The sequence below is a fragment of the Anoplophora glabripennis genome, unplaced genomic scaffold, assembly GCF_000390285.2.
Source record: "Anoplophora glabripennis isolate ALB-LARVAE unplaced genomic scaffold, Agla_2.0 scaffold365, whole genome shotgun sequence".
Classification (NCBI taxonomy): domain Eukaryota; kingdom Metazoa; phylum Arthropoda; class Insecta; order Coleoptera; family Cerambycidae; genus Anoplophora; species Anoplophora glabripennis.
Window position 1 is genome coordinate 375,467 of NW_019416447.1, and position 18,737 is coordinate 394,203.

Below are 18,737 nucleotides of genomic sequence, written 5' to 3' on the forward strand. Positions count from 1 at the left end.
GTAATATCGATACTTTATACAGGGCATTTTTTATAATACGATCATCATTAGAAAGTTTAAGCATGATTTTCAAAAATTTTTCAAATGTATTTTATTGTTCTATTTTATTCATATATCGGTCCAACTTTTATTAAGCATGTTCTATATCTAAAATTGTTAGTTTTTAAGATATAGTTACGTTTCTGAAAAAACTTAATTTTTATTATTTTATAGAATACCACAAATAAATATTAACTAATAAAATTAACTCAAAATGGAATGATAAATTATAAATTGACAAGTTGACACAATGTGACAGTTTTTTCCAAAGCCATTTCATGCGACCGAAAATAATAAAAATTAGGTTTTTTCAGATATATTGCTATATTTTAAAAACTAACAATTTTAGGTGTAGAACATACTTAATAAAAGTTGAAGTGGACCGATATGTGAATAAAATAGAACAATAAAATACAGGGTGTTTCATTTGAAAAATTTTAGAAAATCAAGTTTGAACCTTCTAAAAATGATCATATTATAAAAAATGTCCTGTATAAAATATCGATATTAGCTAATATAGGAGTCTTTGCCTAATATTTGCCTATAACTATGTCAAATATTTTTGCTCCAAGTGTTAATAGTTGAAAGTTAATACAACTTCCTCGAGGTCATGTTTTTTCCAAAATTCGTAGAATTTTCTACATAACTTGGCAACCCCGCACTAAAATTTTAAACTGTCTATATTGCCATATATAGAATTTTCTCAGAAATCCATGTGTTTAAAAATGTACGGGGTGTTCCGTTTAAAAAATGTAATATTTGGCGTGTCCCGTTTTTACTCATCGCCCTGTGTGTTTCAAATTAATTTTGTCCTTTAGGTTTTTTGATTCTGCACAACTTTTATATAAACTTTTTTCCTGTATTACGAATAACAAGGAAGTTATTTTACTTTCTCACACTAATGGCCCACCCTGTATAATATTCTGAATTTGAAAAATAATTATTTCCGCGTTATTTAAATGGAAAATAGAAAATCGCGATGCGCGACCTCTAAATATATTAAGAGTTCCGATTTTTACAGGCATCTCTTCTCACCTCCCTGCAACTATTTCAGAGGGAATTTTGAAACAAAAATAGTCGATTTTTTTTAATCAGCCTAATCTTCAGCTTATCAAACCAGGGGGTTGTGCTACGGTTTCTTGTTTTTCAACCAAATTCCTATAGTAGGATCGTATTCAATGCAAAGTAGAGCAAAAAATTGTCGGCCTTTTATCAAAGGAAAATCGTGTCATCATTTTTAGGACACGTAAGACGAACCATTTCAAATTTAAAATGAAGTTGAATGTTAAATCTGAAATACCGCTGCATACGCACTGTGTTCTGGTAGTAGCTGTAGTCGCCCAGGTGCATCGAGTGTACGAAGTGGTCGGTTATACATCAAATACTAACCTGACGAGCTTGGTCGTAAATCAGAGACCGTCTCCAAAAAACAAGTAAACAACAGTGGCGCGTACAGAGGTAAAATGTAGTACATATGTGGAATTTAAAAAACAAATTCGATTTATAATAAATTATATTTAAAGTAAATAGTTTATGTGAATAAAGGAATTTTTGAACAGAGGTGCCAGACGTAAACTGATTTTCTAAACCCCTTGAAACCGTACTGCACTGGATTCCTTGACAGGCAATGATTTATTACTTTGCATCGAATATGATCCTACTATAGGAACTCTTTTTTTCATGTCTTTAACGAGCCTGTGGCGCAGAAGTTTCACCATTCGACCGTCTCACCACCGCATTAGTCCAGTCCAGACCAGCGTAGCCAGACGTCCCGATTTTGGCGGGACGTCTCGATTTTTAACACAAAATTAAATGTCCCGCGCGGGACAGTCTCAATCCCGCTTTTCCCGATCTTGTTTTGTTTTTTTTTTAGGCATCAATTTTCTCCAGGTCTGTTATTTTAAGTAGATATTTCCTGATTACGCTCTTTTTTTCTGTTTAGACATCGATTTCTTTGAAAACAATTTGTTTCCCAGACCTTTTTTTTAGGCATCAATTATACAAATGCGTCACGACGTCATGCCTTAGTATGTCCCGTTTTTGGACGAAAGAATCCCGCTTTTTATCCAAAATGTTTCAAAATCCCGCTTTGTCCGAAAAAAAATCTGGCAACGCTGGTCCAGATACACCATTCGATGATCCTCACAGGAATTATTAACTCAATTGGACACAATTGTACCTCATAAAGGCGTACATTCATTAACGGCGAACACCACCTTCGCCGTCGGACGATCGAAATAATTTCCATACCCCCGTAATTTTTGTCCGTGGCGCTGCGTAATAGCCCTCCCTCGAAAAAAAAAAAACGGAAAAAATCGCCGACATGATGTTCGTCAATTACCCTTTACCCACAACATCTCGGCTAGACAAAGTAGCGAGATCGTGTCGGGAATTTTAATGTTATTACTGTATTCAAGCGCGGTGGCGAACAGACTTCCGCGCTTGGGTTCGCGATAATTGGTGATTGCGATCGAGGAGCATGTCTACAGGGCGTTCGCAGGAATCCACGGCGCGCGGGAAGGGTATCATTTCGCTGCCGCCTGCGTGTTATGTTTCGTGACGCGGCCATCAGCGAAATTGAAACGTAAGCGAAACCGGGGATCGGGGGCAAACACATGTTCGACGAGGTAAAACCAAAAGTGAATTGAAACCGCGTACAGGGTGAATTGTTACGATGCGAACAAAATAGAACTGTTGGCTGTCGGTTTTTCAGTAATCAGACATATTTCGCATTTTAAACGCTGAAAACAATCGAATCTTTAGTTAAATTTTGTACTTACCCAATTTTTGTTATAAGTTTTCCATGGACGTGAAGGTAGCTTATTACAAATCTCTTATTGACCTGAAACGAAAATTGAATTTCAGTCAAGGAAGAGTCAAATACATACACCAGTGCCAAAATAGTAGGCAGTGACTCGTGACGTGAAGACCACGCGACAGTTACGGCGTGCGAGGAATTCAATTCCATGGGCGTATCATTTTTAAAGGTTACAAAAATTGTTAAAGATATAGAACAACAGATATGTCGATTTTGAAACAAAAACATCCTCACGAATTTAACTATTCTATCCTCGTAGGTAAAGATGGCCTACTACAAACTGGGTACATTTTCTTCTCGATTGTTCTAAAATGGTACGGAGCCAAAGCTTTTGTTAATTGGACAAGTGTCCCTTGTGAAAAGTCTATTATTGTAGTGTCGTAACAGTAAAGTAACAAAAAAATCAGTAAAACCACTATAACTACTAAAAATAGAATTGATTACAGTTGCCTATCCCTATCACTGTCACTAACGCTGTCACTGTTATCGCCTAAAGGTATACTTGTTACGATATCAATTGGAAGCTGTGAATTTTAAGGCACAGGACCGTCTGCACTTCTCTTGAAATTCCTATGCTTTAGCCATGATGTGTCTCGTAATTTAAACTCGAATAGTCATTGGGCGAGTCCGATAATGGTGGACCAGTCCGCCTGATGCAGAATCGACGGCGGCGCGCTGGTCGTCAAAGCAAACCTGTATTGGTCCACTAGGTCGTAAATAATTTTTTGCATGGTATTCTATAATTAGTTTGGTGTCAAACTAGGTTCACTTGGCTTTGTCAGTGCCGTGGAGAGCAGTGCTTGGCGTGGTATATTTATTGTTGGTATAATACGTATTATTAATTATTAGTTTTTATTAATATTTGTTATATCGTAACCAATAAAGGATAATAGTTATTAAAATAAATATTATATGTAATTATCTAGTAATTTAGCATGGAGACCCTTTGAAACGGAAGATAACGAAATAACCCGGGAGAATCCCCAAATAGTCGAGCCGGTTTTTGTCCAAAGCGTCAAAACAAACTCAGAGTTTAAAAACAAAGATTTACACGTACCAAGTAAACGTATTATTTTAAATATAACATGAATGTTTGAAAAGAGAAAATAGTGAACAATATGATAAAGAAATTAGGAAACAGATTAGCGAATTAACTAAGATATCAAAAACAATTTATCGGGTAATTATAGAAGGAGGCGTTATTAATCACGGTACAAAGAAGAAACGGAAAAATACAAAATTAAAGAATATTGACAATTTATATGTATAAAGAAAATAAAGTTCCTACTTTAAACATGATTCAAGATAAATGAAGCGATTATCCTGATTATAATTATAAATCTTTAGATATTTTACGACATGCTTTATTACAATGCGGTTTTAAACATAAAAAACTTAACAATCGTATGGTAATTATGGAATCACGACGTATAATTGCACTTCGGGAAGATTATTTACAAAAAATTCGAGTATATCGTCAACTAAATAGGAATATAGCTCGGAATATAGTATTTCAAGACGAGACAGGACACAATTTTCCTGGACGCCTATGGATTCCGTGGAGTTTGAGTTAAATGTTTTTATGCGGTTCCAACTGATACCGTAACGACTATATAATAAGTGGTTCTATTATAATTTCAACCCTTGTACCGAAGTTCCACATTCGTTGTTCTTTTTATAATTGCATAATGCACTATTCCATGTATCCGCAGTTATCCTGCCAAAGTATTTTTATATTTCGTAATTCAAAAGTTGTGTGCTTTTTTCTTTTTGTATAACTGCTAGTATACTTTTAACATTGTCGTCTTTATATTCAGTATGTTTTCTATTCAACCAATTCATTTCTCCTTTGCTCCCTGCAAATGTTGGCATTTTGTCTATTCTTGACCCAGGTTCCATGTGAGGCAAAATGGATGTAAACCATGATTTAAATATGCCACAATTCATGGTATAGTCTCTCCGATCTCAATCGAAGACCAAAGAGCTAGGCAGCATGCAGGTTCGGTCGCTGACGTAGCAACTCGGCATTGAAATATTTGAAAAACTTATTCCCATATGTATTTAGCCATACCCATATACAGGACTGGTCGAACTAAACGTGCAGGTGGTAGAAATGTATACGACCATTTGAAGAACGCGCGCGGACAAACGCCGCACAAACACAGTCGCACTGGGCGACTGGGCCATAAATTTCAGTTATTGACAAATTGCCTAGCAGTGCAGTGCAGCAATTCGGAATTATTTTATTGTTGATGTTGGTTTTTATATAAACTAACAACCTTTCCTAATCCTTTCCTGGCAAGGATATGTACTTTCCGGTTGGTTCTTGGCGAGCAGTAATATATTTGAATGAAAATGTAAATATTTTTTGATATGTTATAACCAAGATTTGACATCAATATAATAAAATTGTTTGAGGACATAAATAATTAAAATATGTTGTTGGCCAAATGAACATACAACAGAAATTTTCGACACATTATATACAAATATTATTTTTTACCTTCAACAGAAAACGTTTTTAAGGAAGCCTATGAAACTCATTAAATTTTATTGCTAGGCGTTTTTATCACATGTTCAATTGACTTCGGAAAAACTATAATCCATGTTCGTCGTGACTCATCATCCAAAAATTCCCATTCACTTCCGATATCCGTAATTATTAATCGCCTTCCTCTCCTAAATAGTGCCTTTAATCCCGTAGAAAATGTCTTTCATTTATCCACGTTTCGTCGAGATAATAAATTTTCATTTTCAATGCACGACATTATATTATTTTTTCTCATCGTCATGCTACTACTTTTCTATTTTCTATCGATATTTTCGATTTCGTTTCAAATAATGAAAACTCATAACATGCAAAGTACGGGGTCAAACTTTTCGGGACAATTTAAGCGAATCCTAGTCTTCCGCAATTATTTACAGTTTGAATTTGCAATTTTAAAGCATAATCCGTGAATCTTCCAAGTGCGCGCGCAGGCTGAAAGTATCGGAACACTATGCGGAATGAACGACACATTACAATTTCTATACAGCTGCACAAAATACACAAAATTATTTTTATCAAATTAAGGAGCAGTAAAAATTGTAATTTGATTTATTTATGACTCACTGCGGATTATTTTAGACCTAGAGTATAGATATATTAAATTGATATTGCTGAAATTATTACATTTAACGGCTCAATTACGTATTATTCTACAGACTCTCTAATTTTCTTTTTATTTCTTAACAATTAACAGGGAAACATATGAAACGGTTTCTCACCTCGACGCTGCTCAACGAAGCCAGATCTTCTTCCTCCGAATCCTTCTGCTCCTGCATGGCTTGAGTCGTCCTGTGCACCCTCCTTCCTCCCTCGGGATGGATCCAAGTTTCTTTACGAAGGGAACCGGGGATATTTCCGGAGTCTTCAGACTCCTTTTGTTTCATCTGCTGCCGCTGCCGCTCGAGCCTTTCCTCGCGGCGCTTTTTCTCGCCCTGCTCGTACTACGGAAACAGAAAAAAATCATTATCCGTAACCCTTTACGGAAATCGCCACTAAGACAACATATATCGCTACTTTACAGGCTACCTTAACATAAACACTGACATTCAAAATCAAGGTTACTATTTCGTATTACGTGGTGTTACAAAAATTCTTAAATGAACAAATAATTTGGGGTATGATATGGAACCTTACAACAAGGAAATTTAAGCTGTGTAGTTATTTTGTGACAATTTTTTTTTTTAGAAAAAGATGACAATGTTTAATTTAACCATATCGTTTCTAAACTTGGTTATTATTGAAGACACAAAGTATTCTTTCCTGGCGACTATAAAGCGGTAAATAAAAAAAAACAAATGAATCCCGCATTTACGTCAATATGACACTTCGCTAAATAATTGTTTAATTTATTGTTAGTTTAAAAATTGCTATTCTGGTAACTTAACCCAGTTTGGATCTCCAATAACAAACAAAGTAATTGCGTTGTTCGTTCAACGATCGTGCCGATTTGGATTGAAACACCCTGTATATAACGTAAGGTGTAACTTTAAGCAGGGGGTCAGTTTTTTAGGGTAATAGTACCTACATGTTCCCCAAAATACTAATTTGACTTTTTTAAATAAATAAATAGTCGAATTATAATTCACTTTTTAAGCTGTACATAAATCCTGTCTACGCCGCTACTGGACATCTCCCAAACTCATGCGCTCTTATCATGTCCGTTGTTACATTTTAAACAAACTGTATGAAACCAATAGGCAGAGACAGAGAAGAAAAACTGTAATGGAAAATAATTTCATAAGAAATCACTTTCTATTTTTATGTTAATGGGAAAAACATTTTCGAGGGTTTTTAAAAAATTTATATATTTTGCATGATTTATGAATTAACTAATTATCAGCAAGTTAATTATATATATAATTATTTTTATTGCATTATAAAATCTATAATCTGAAATTTTGCATAGACGTTTAGTCTGGATGACAATACATGGTTAGCCAAGTGACGTCATTCTAAATCCAATATGGCGGATTCCCAAAGATGGCGGACCAGTTATTTTTTATGCACCCCTATGATATGGATATCAAATGAAAGGGTTTGCTGAGAAAAATACGAAAATAAAATTACGTCACTAAAAGCTTGTTTTTTGTAAAAAAAAAATATATGAATTTATTACTGTATTATAAAATGTACATAATAAAGAATGAATAAATATGCTTACTAATCTTATAGATTTGAAATATTTTTTAAATTCATTTCAAGTTGTAAGGTTATCCGTTATTAGTTTTTGAAGCACTGTGTTTAGTTTATGAATTCAGTGTCAATGACCTCTGATACTGACTTGGTTTACATAATACTTATACACCTGATGAGATATGACAACAAGGCTTAAACGGTCAAAAAAAACATTAATTCATTCGGAAAAAAGGGTGACCCCCCTACAGTTACACCCCGTATACCGGTATAATTTATTAGACAAAAGTGAATTGTCGGGAGATTGCCAAAATGAAAATAGCGAAAACCATCACTCATAAAAAAAATGTTTTCCGCATTATTTGCCGTCGAAATGTGAATGCATAGTATAAATTACTATTCCCGCAATCGAGTGTCATGATCGATTACTTTCCTACTTAGGCATAATCGATGTTTAAGCTGTAGCCGTACGTTTAATGAAACACATATTACAAGGAACGGCCAAATGATTTTCTTACATCCAGTCGAAAAAAAAATACACTTAAAGCAGCATTACTCCCACTAGCAAACGCAACTAAATATAACATCAATCATGTCTGCCAACAGAGAATCATGCAATCAAACTCGTATTAAACGTAGCTGTACAATTAGTATAGTATATAAATAGTAAATATTTTGGTTTTTGTATTTTTTTATGTTGAGCAGGCTGCATAATAACATTATTACAACCGCCTCTAGAAAGTATATTCCCAGAAGTAATTAATCTATTCCAGTTAAAATAAATAAAGCATGAAATTAAATGGAACGGAGAAATATACAAAAAAATAAATAAAACCTGGTTTTGTTTTCAGTAAATTTAATTAGCTCAAACTTCAATGCGCTCTAGCCTATAGGTTTCTACCTTTTCCCAAGCTTGTTGGTTTAATTTTGTTACACTGCAATCATGAGAGGATCTTCCACTGGAATATGTGAAAATATACAGGGCATTTCTTTTGAAACATTACCCACACGCTGTCGCTTCATTATTTTTCTATTTGAATATTACAAATACTAGATCTGTTCAGAAAATAACCAAACTTTTTAAATTCCGCGCTAATGGAGATATTTAGAGATATGCGGTTGGCAGCACTGCGTTGCGCATAACCTCCTCTGAAACCACATGTTCTTGGATTGTTGATATCTCGTTTTCGTGATATTATTATTTGACTGCAACGCGTTTAAGTGTTAATGACGATTTTTGAAATGTGCGATTTTCTGGAACAATGCACCAAAAATTTTGGGTTAAACTGGAGAAAGCTTTCACGGAAACGTTCCAACTTGTGAAACAAGCTTACGGAGATGATGCTCTGGGCCGTACGCAAATGTTACTATTTAGTTTTCACCATTTAAAATTGGTCGTCAGTCAAATGAAGATGATCCTCGACCAGGAAGGCCTTCCACTACAAACTGATGATTTCCACCCCACGTTCAGAAAGTCAAAGGTTTGATGCGTGGAAACTGCCGATCGGCTGTCAGAAAGATTGCAAGAGGTTAGCATCTGAAAATTTGACTGAAAAATTGAACATGCATCGAGTTGCAGCAAAATTTGTTCCTCATTTGATGACCGAACAGAAAGAAAATAGTGTGGACGTTTGTCGGTCCTCCTCCTCGAACAATCCAATTACGATGAACATTCATCCAAAGGGTCATAATGAGACAAAAATTCAATCATCACAATGGATCTACACGCCCCAAGAAAGCACGTCAACCTCGATCCAATGTCAAAGTGATGCTCATTGTTTTTTCTTTTCTTGGATTTTAATGATGATGCCTCAAAGAGAAACAGTGAATATCATGTGTATTATCAAGGCGTTTTACAACGCTACGTGAAAAAATCGGCAGAAAAAGACCAGAATTGTGGTGAGACCTCGTCTGAGACCAGAACTCATGGTTCTTGTACCAAGGCAATGCTCCCGCGCACTCAGTTTCAATTCGTCAGTTTTGTACCAAAAAGCAGATTACTGTCCTCCCTACACTCCTTACTCACCAGACCTGACTCCTTGCGACTTTTTCTTATTTTCGAAATTAAAATCAGTGCTAAAAGGGCGCCGTTTTAGAGGAGGGGAGTACTTTCAAGGGAACAAGGACCATTAAGGTATAAAATTAATAATAAAGTTTAAAAAAAATAAAGTTCGGTTATTTCCTGAACACACCTGTATCATACATATTTTAACCGCAGTGGATTATTATTTAAAAAAATGTGAAATACAATTCAAGTGATTATTTTTCTGTATAAAATCGCAATTTCTCCGCGAGATAACTGCGACATCGAGCGTAAATCAACTTTACAGGCGTACGTATAACAGGAGACAATAAACATGCCACAGATAAAAAAAAACATCTAAAGATTGGTGCACAAATTAAATGTACAGTTATTTAATTTACGTCGGACGTAAAAAGGTAACTAGCTAATCTATCATTCATGAAATGAACTGGGAAAACAATAAAACGGACAAAATGGAAAATGAACAATTACACTCATTACAACAGAGAACAGGCCACAGGCGCAACCACTGCTAACTACCAGCACAGGGACGGGCTGGGCACGCAAAATGGTTCCATTGTAACACAATAAATGATTTGGTAATTGAAGGAATTGAACTGGCTTCCAATTTTTTTCTGAATTGATCAAATCAAGGTTTATTACTGAAGTCAAAAAAAATAAAAGTATAAAGGTATGCAGGGCCAGTCCAACCCTGATATCAAGTTATATGCAAATATTCCTCAGAAGCACGAAATGGTGAAAATAGTTACTCATAGTAATTGGTTTTAACATTTTAAATAAACGTATGTCAACAAAGAAATATTTTTCATTGACTGTAAGCATTTTGAACGATTTTTTAGTCTAACAGCGACAAACTTCTTCAATCAATCTTTAAAAGTTGTCGTGCCACCGTTGTTATCCCAGGATCACAAAAATCGCCATGTTCGCTATGTAGGGGATGTAATTTTAAGGAGCATTATTATTCTTTAATGAAATAAATTGCGGTCAAATTCTTGTCTACGCCATCAATGGGCAGTACCCGAATTCTATTGTACGTGCAGGCTTACCAGTTTTGCCTGTTCTTACGTTTTTAATCCAATTTGATGAAACCAACGGAGTGAGAAGAAAAATTATTTTGCAAAATCATAATATTATATTTTTGTTTTATTTTGCGAGATGTGATTTTAAAGTCGCCACATTCGCACATTCTATGTACAGTTGTTTTAAAATCTTATGAGCTTTGACCTTCATATGCGCAGAAACATAATTCCGACCGTTACCTAAATTATTCTACGTCCTAAAAACATTACATATATTATTCACAGTCTATCTCGAGCTCTCGTAGCGTAAACAAGCCTTTGATCCGATTACAAATATAATAATAAAATGTCATATTCTTTATTTTAATTGAAGCAATAAAAATATATATAACGAACGTTCGCTAGTTGACTTTATTGATGCCCGAGCGCCTTAGTTCATTTCTGCTTGTAATGAGGCACGTGGTCTAATTCTGAGTCAATGTTTTCACGACGTGCTTATTAGAAGAATTATGAGGCTACGCCACGCCTTTCGCGCATTTCGCGGCTCATGAGATTTTGAAACTGCTCTAAATGCGAACGAATTTGAAGTGATGGTTACTGAAATGTCTTGTGATAACCTTATAGTAATTTATTTTAATGTTTTCTGAAGGTACTGTGTGTTTGTGTGTCTTCATTGTTAATTTTCAGTGTGATATGAAAAAAACATGTATACAAATAAAAATTTGAGAACAGGCTGTCCAGTGACGGGAAATAAAAATAACAAATTTAATTGATTACTTACTATATAAAAAATATTGATCATGACGAACAGTTGGCTGTTTTTAACGTTTATAGCGAACATAGCCAGCTCTGATCCTAGCATTACATTCAGATACTTTTGGGTGTGAGATGAATGACCCTGAGAAAATGTTACTTTATTCATAGTCCAGATAATTTTCCCCGCCCGCCCTGTCCGCAGCACGGATAAACGCCTAAACTGAAAATGAAATCCAATGCAAACACACAATAAATCAAATCACACATACGTATAGACCTACTTGATGGATATACTATTGGCAGCATGTTAAGGAGGAAGAGAACAGGGAAACATTAAATTTATTACTGCACGTTTATTGTCTTCGCTATAACAAAATGAATAAAATATCGGAGAGGATAGGTGGTCTTGGCGAATGGTTCTGCGAGATTTATAGGAGGCGCGAAATTATGCTCATTCCGAATTAATGTCATATTAGCGACGTTCCGTAAGCGGCAATAACATCGTTAACAGCAACAGCACAGTGTTTTACCTAATAAAAACAATTGTTGGGCTCTGCGTTTACAACGGCAATATAAGTTTACTGCATCATGGAAGGGTACCAAGTACCCAAGCAGCGAGTCTTGAGAAAGATATTATTGGCAATTATCGGAGGCTATAGGAAAACGTAGGTAACGGTAAAGCTTACGAATCGTTAACTGTTAATTGTTTGTTTTGGCCACCATAACTTTAATTATTCAGTAAAATTTGATACAGGACATCCACTAGAAGTTTAAATTCATATATTAATTAAACTGAGCTAGGCTATAAAAACAGATCTAATTTTAATGGTAAGTATTCCATCTACCACGAATTAAAACAAGATTTAATGGAGGAAAACAATGGTTTTTCCAGAAATTTAAATAAATAACTTGGGAATGTCGAAAATTAACAAAAACGACTGTAGAAATAGCTCATCAAAAAATAAAGACAATAAAAAAGTGCACTCGATGATATCATTAAAAACAGGATGTTAAATTTGAAAAATCCAAGAGAATGAAGCTTGATGAAATAATAAACGTATCACAGATTTATAGTGTTTCAGTAATGTCTGTCTTTCAGATCTAACGACTACCATTTGAAGATTATAAAAAATTAACGTCACATCCAAATATAAAACTAGTTATATCACCATCTGCCGAATTCAAATATGTGTAAACTGCTATCTCGTTTGGAAAATTTATTTTTAGACCGCCACATCTTAATACATCGCCCTGTATATTAGAACATAATTTTAAAAAGTAGTTTTTTCGTCCCTACCAACTTTTAGTGTATGTCAGCTAATAATAAAGGTGTATACGTTTCTGAAGTTGTAAAATAAATTAAAAATTTATTTCACCTACCTTTCAATTATGTATAATTGTATATGTATACATATGTATAATTGAAAGATAGGTGAAAACAATTTTTACAACAAATAATTCCAAATATTTCGAATTTTCACCACCCAGAAACGGCGGTGAACATTTTTAACATTAAGGCGATGTTTCGCATTGTCCTGTACAAATTTAGTTTCGTGCAACTCTCTCGGTTTCAAAAATATGTAGTCGAAAAATTTTATACCTTTCAATATGATATTTTAATGTAAAATCACACTAAACATTATGCATAATGCCCAGCAAATATGAATATACTACTCCATTTTCTTTCGATAATGACATAAATAGGGATTAAGTTAGGTTAGGTTAGGTTAGGTAGAGATTTAGGATTTACCTAATGAACGTTATACATAGTGTGGGAGCAACGTGACAAACTTGGAAATATTAATTTACCAGAGTTCCCTAATCGTTATGTACAATGCCCCGGCATTATACATAATAACCAAATAATCACATTGTTCATAAAATATTCACACAATGAAAGGATCAAATGTTAGAGATCAATTTATTTTTCCTTACATAAAAAAAAACTTTTGATTTTTATTTTCAAAGGCATGCCCAAACGTAAAAATTTCAATACTGTACAAATTTAAAATCGACGTTACCGAAATATTTTTTCTTTGTAACATGTATAAATATCCTGACCGGGATATAAACTCTTTATTTTTTTTATTATTGACAACGGTTACGTTTCAGATATTTTACCCATCTTCAGATTTTACAAAAAAACTTGTTATTACCTTACGAAAATAAATAACAATATATATATTTTTTCTTTTAATACTCACGATTTAAATATGTAGCAACAATCCAACGTTATAACTATAAATTTCAAACTTTAAAATTTTTTCATTTGTATGCGATAAAATCTTTTATATTATTAAAAATAATAAAAGATTTACAATTTTTTTTTAACTTTCGTCAGTAGCATATTAGAAATGGACTTTTTAAATGACTTAAATGACGAAAACAACGTTAAAGACAAGTATCGGAATGCTCGTAAAAATTAGCAAGAAAAGATGTTTTTGTAAGTAGCATAAAGAAGATGTAAAAATCAGTGCAACATATACAGGGTGCAACTTTAAGTGGCGGTCAGTTTTTTAGAGGTAATAGTACAAGTTGCTCTGCATACGAATCTGAAATTTTTTTTTTAATCAAACAGTCAAGTTATAATTAGTTTTTTAAAATGCACGTTAATATTTGTGTACGTCGTCACTGTAATATTCATGTATTACAAATACATCAGCGGTATTCAAACTGCGTTCCGGGGAACCCTGGGGTTTCCACATACGCAACGGGACAAAAACAAAGTATCACAATGCGCTTAATGCAGAATTTGAAATGCGGTTTCAACTTATGACAATAGCACCTGATTTTAACATATTATGTAAAAATATTCAAGCACATCCCAGTCTCTGATTACATTTAAGTACTCTTTTTTAATTATTCTTTAATTCTTTAATTATCTTTAATTTTAATTATTATTTATAGAATTTGAACTTCTTTTAATTTGTACCATTTCAAGATCACATCTTTTTCGAAAGTTGTTTTTATTGTTCAGAATTTCAACATTATTAAAATCAAATTTACGATTAATTTCTATTGCATGTTTAGAAAGGGCGTTGTTATTGATATTATCCGGAGGTAATACTATATTATGATTATAAATTCTCTTGTGTAAACATTGTTTTGTTTGACCAGTATATAGGGTATCCCAAAAATATGGAAACCCCAGAATAACTCGAAAGTAAAGGGCTATACGGAAAAACGTTTCATACAAATGTGTCAGGATTTTTCCGAGCTAATCAATGATGACCTTGAATTTGACCTTGGCTTTGATCTTGAGGATCATTTCAAGGTCAAGGTTATTTTTTCAAAAGGGAACCCCTACTTTTTATCACGTCATTGGAAAGAGTGGAAAATTTTACATCCAAATATGACTTTAACCATGACCTTTCCGCTCTTTCCAATGGCGTGATAAAAAGTAGGTGTTTCCATTTGAAAAAATGACCTTGACCTTGAAATGACCTTCAAGGTCAAGGCCAAGGTTAAATTCAAGATCATCATATTGAATAGTCCGGAAAAAATCCTGAAATTTTTGTAAGAAACGTTTTTCCGTATAACCCTTTACGTCCGAGTCATTCTGGGGTTTCCATACTTTTGGGATACCCTGTATGTACCGTTACAATTATTGTAATTTATTTTAAAAGAACGTTACTTTGATCACATATCTAACCCATATGCGACACTGAGAGAGATAAGGCTACTTCGTGCAACACGAATGGAGATACATCCAAGTTAAAGGGACTGAACGCATGCGTATTTCCAAACAGAACAGCTGTGTGACAACGTAAGATGATATTTTCAGGTTTACTATTATTTCGGCAATAAACAGAATAAATATGAAATACAAAACTTTAAGGATATATAAATTTTGTAGAGTAAAATAGAATGTTTGATTATTTTGCCCATAAAATGATGCTGCTCCTATGAACGGTTTTTATCTGCGAATTAAATACATTACCGATGAAGCCTGAATACTTCCGAACATATTTTATCTCCGCGTGGTTTCTGTTAGTGACGTTACGTTAAATCATATAATAGCCATTTTGTAAACATTGTTGCCGTTAGCTGTATTGGAGTGTTTTAAAAAGTTGTTTACAGTGGATTTATAGTTATTTATTTTTAAAACTTTGGCGTTTTTATTAACAATTATTTGCAGTTGCAAAGAATGTCTAAATCAGTATCGGAAATGCAAGAAAGAAAATAAAAACATACATTTTTTTCGCTTTCCTAAAGAAGAACAATTAATTGTATAATTATTAAGTACTTTTTATATAGATAAATTTAAATTTCTTATAAAAATTGTTTAAAAATTCAATTTTTATAATATAAATTGTTCTTTTAAATGTCGATAGAAAAATGTGGACGCCCAGAATTAATAATGCATGGATAAAACGATTTCAAATTTACATAACTAGTGTAACACCATTTGGAAGTTTACTATCCCTAAAATGACATATTTTCTATATTCTTTACTCTAACTGAGCTATTTAATAAAATAACTTGTAATTCTGCGAATTTACTACTACATAAAATCTATCAATCAAAATTTTAGTAAACCTCTAATAAAAAAAATGAAAAATTAAATATGTGTAATTTTACATTTAATACATATATAGCAATTTTACTTTAATACATTAGTTATCTAATTTATCATCCCGTTTAGACAGACACTTTATTAATTAAGTGAAAATTGTGATAAATGTAGGTGTAAGTATTTTATGTTCATGTTTATTCAATATTTCGAACCGACAACACTTACTTCAGATATAAATTTTTATTGCCCAATCTGGCAACGTTTAGCATCCAATTTAAAGGGACGAGGTCAACAGCGGCATTTACGCCACATCAAAGGAGTGTCGCATATGGGTTAGATATGTGCTTTGATTTTCTTTTGTACTTGTAATACCTTTCCAAGATATTTCTTTGCAAAAAAAATAAAGCGGGGAGTAACACTTAATTATCACACTGTATAGTTTGATAGACGAATATCTTAATGATATATGTGTAGAATTACTTGATAGGGACAAGGAGTATTTAAAAAAAAAGGTACTAAAACTACTGAAGCGTCAAAATAAAAGGACCTTATGGAATACACACCACTCACATAAGTTATATACTGACCTCTTTCTAACAGAAGACATGAAAAGGGCAAAATAATAATATATCAGTAAATAAAGTGATATGTGATTGTGACGAAAAACAAAAAAAATATATATAAAGGCTTACCTTCTTCCTATTCTCGTCGAACAGTGATATGAGGTTCTGCCTAGCAGTAGGGACTGGATTTGACGACATCAAACTTCTCATGTAGTAATAGACCGCGTCTAGTTTCCTCCGCTGAAACAAACGGTTGAATTATGCAGAACTGCATTCTGTGGAAGAAAGGACAATATTGCCGATTAGGCAACCAACATGGCACGGCTGGTATTGCCAACTAAAAATCTCCAAATCCTAGTGTCGTCAATATTAATCATTCGTTTACAATGAACAATGACAAACCGTTACCTCTACGCTCAAGATAATGCGGTCGCTGATTGGTTGAATAGAATCTCGTGAAAAATTACACCAAAATTGATCTTATCATTTTAATTTTACAAAATTTAATTGCCAACTTGAAATCCAACAAGTGGTATTAAAAATATACTAGTTTGAGTTTGAATTACACCCCAAATTGCAAGCAACGGTAACGCGGTAACAGTGTGACGTCACTGCATTCTGCGCACTGAAAAATGAACAGGTTGAGGTATTTGTGTTAATTCGTTATTTTCGCAGGCACTGTTTTTTAAATGTATTTCATTAACATTTTTAGTAAACTATGATGCATTTGAGTGAAATATGGCAGTTTACAGGACTGGTGAAATGGTAAAGCGTATTTTCTGCAATGAGTGCACATGTGGCAAAAACTTTATATTCCGATTGATACGAGATAGAGGAAATATTAAAAATGCACATACAGTCTGTTACCCAAGTGCGTGCGATTCGCTAGGGCTTTAATAGATGGCGCATCGATACGATTTTAGTTCCTCACATTTTTTTGGATATCTGGCTTTCATGCTTTGTGGTTATTTCAGTTGCGCATGCTGTTTATCGGAGTAACAATTTTAAAATGAGTTCCATGTACGGTGGCTGATTCGAAGCGGTGCTTTTGTACACCCATCCAAAAGGACCGAAAATGAAGTTTACTTCTGCCATTCACTATAGGCAGAAGTCTGAAACACTTGTTAGAAAATGCCATGTTAGAAATGTCAATCACTATAAAAAACGACGACGACTTGCTGCAACGTGGCAAAGGACGCTCAACATCCCAATCCGACGACAAACAGATATTGCAAATTGTTAATAAAAAATACGGCATGTTCCTCGAGGCAAGCAAAGCAAATTTTAGAAAAAAAAAGGTTTAACAGTAAGTTTAAATACCAATAGATGCCGATTATTGGAGTCTAAAATTGGTTATAATTGTACAAAACTAAAACTTTTTTTAAGTGAAAAACGTTTGGAGTGGGCAGAAGCAAATATTGACAGTGATTTTTCCAATGTTATCTTCATCGATGAATCTTCCTTTTGGGCCTGGATTACTAGGAAACGTGCTTAGTCAGTTCACGGAAAACCCGTCATACAGCGCACGATCAAACACCCAATGAAAGTGAATGTTTGGGAATTACTTGTTGACAGACAATTTGAATGCCCAAAAAATGGTCAAAATATATGACAAATGTTTATTAAAGGCTGCTCGAACATAGTTTGGTCCAAATTGCAATTCAAGAGGATAGCGATCCCAAACATCAGAGTCGCTTATGCACAGACTGGAAACGCGAAAATGGCATTGTTTCGTTGGATTGGCCTTCTCAGTCCCCTGATGCCAATCCAATAGAAAATGTTTGGGCAAAGATGAAATTAAAGTTCAGAGGAAAACGAATCTTCAACTTAAAGCAGCTGATCAGGCATATTCGAGAGATTTGAAGGTTTACCTGACATATTCACGAAAAATCGGTGAAAAACGTGCCTCGATGGTGTCAAGCTACAATTAACAATAAAGGCGATTGGACAACATACTAGGTAAACCCATTTTGGCTTAATGATTGTACTAAACGATTGAAAAATAATTTTTGCTCTTGCGGAACAGACATCCAATCCTAATATTTACATTTAATGTACAGAGTGTCGCGCTTAAATATGATATAAGCCGGTAACTTCTTTATTTTTTGGCCGATTAAAAAAATTTTTTTTTAGAATGTAGGGAAAAAAAATCTATGTAACTGTGATACTGTTTTTATTAATATAATACACAGCCAACTAGAACGCGGGTTTTTGACGTCAAAACAGCTAATTGAAATTAGCGATTTAAAAAAAAATTGCTAATACCAATTAGCCATTCTGACGGCAAAAAAACGCGTCCTA

The 18,737-nt window shown here is 33.9% G+C and overlaps 1 protein-coding gene across 2 annotated transcripts in view; it reads right to left on the reverse strand.

The window, feature by feature from the left end:
• The window catches only part of LOC108913298 (telomerase-binding protein EST1A), a 142,950-nt gene that overhangs the window by 114,153 nt on the left and 10,060 nt on the right, over positions 1–18,737 (reverse strand). For both annotated transcript variants that reach the window (XM_018718826.1, XM_018718825.1), the window contains exons 8-10: positions 16,566–16,676; positions 6,125–6,346; positions 2,820–2,881 (exon numbers count right to left, since the gene is read on the reverse strand). In XM_018718826.1, the coding sequence (XP_018574342.1) occupies positions 2,820–2,881; positions 6,125–6,346; positions 16,566–16,676 (395 nt within the window). The remainder of the gene's footprint in view (positions 1–2,819; positions 2,882–6,124; positions 6,347–16,565; positions 16,677–18,737) is intronic.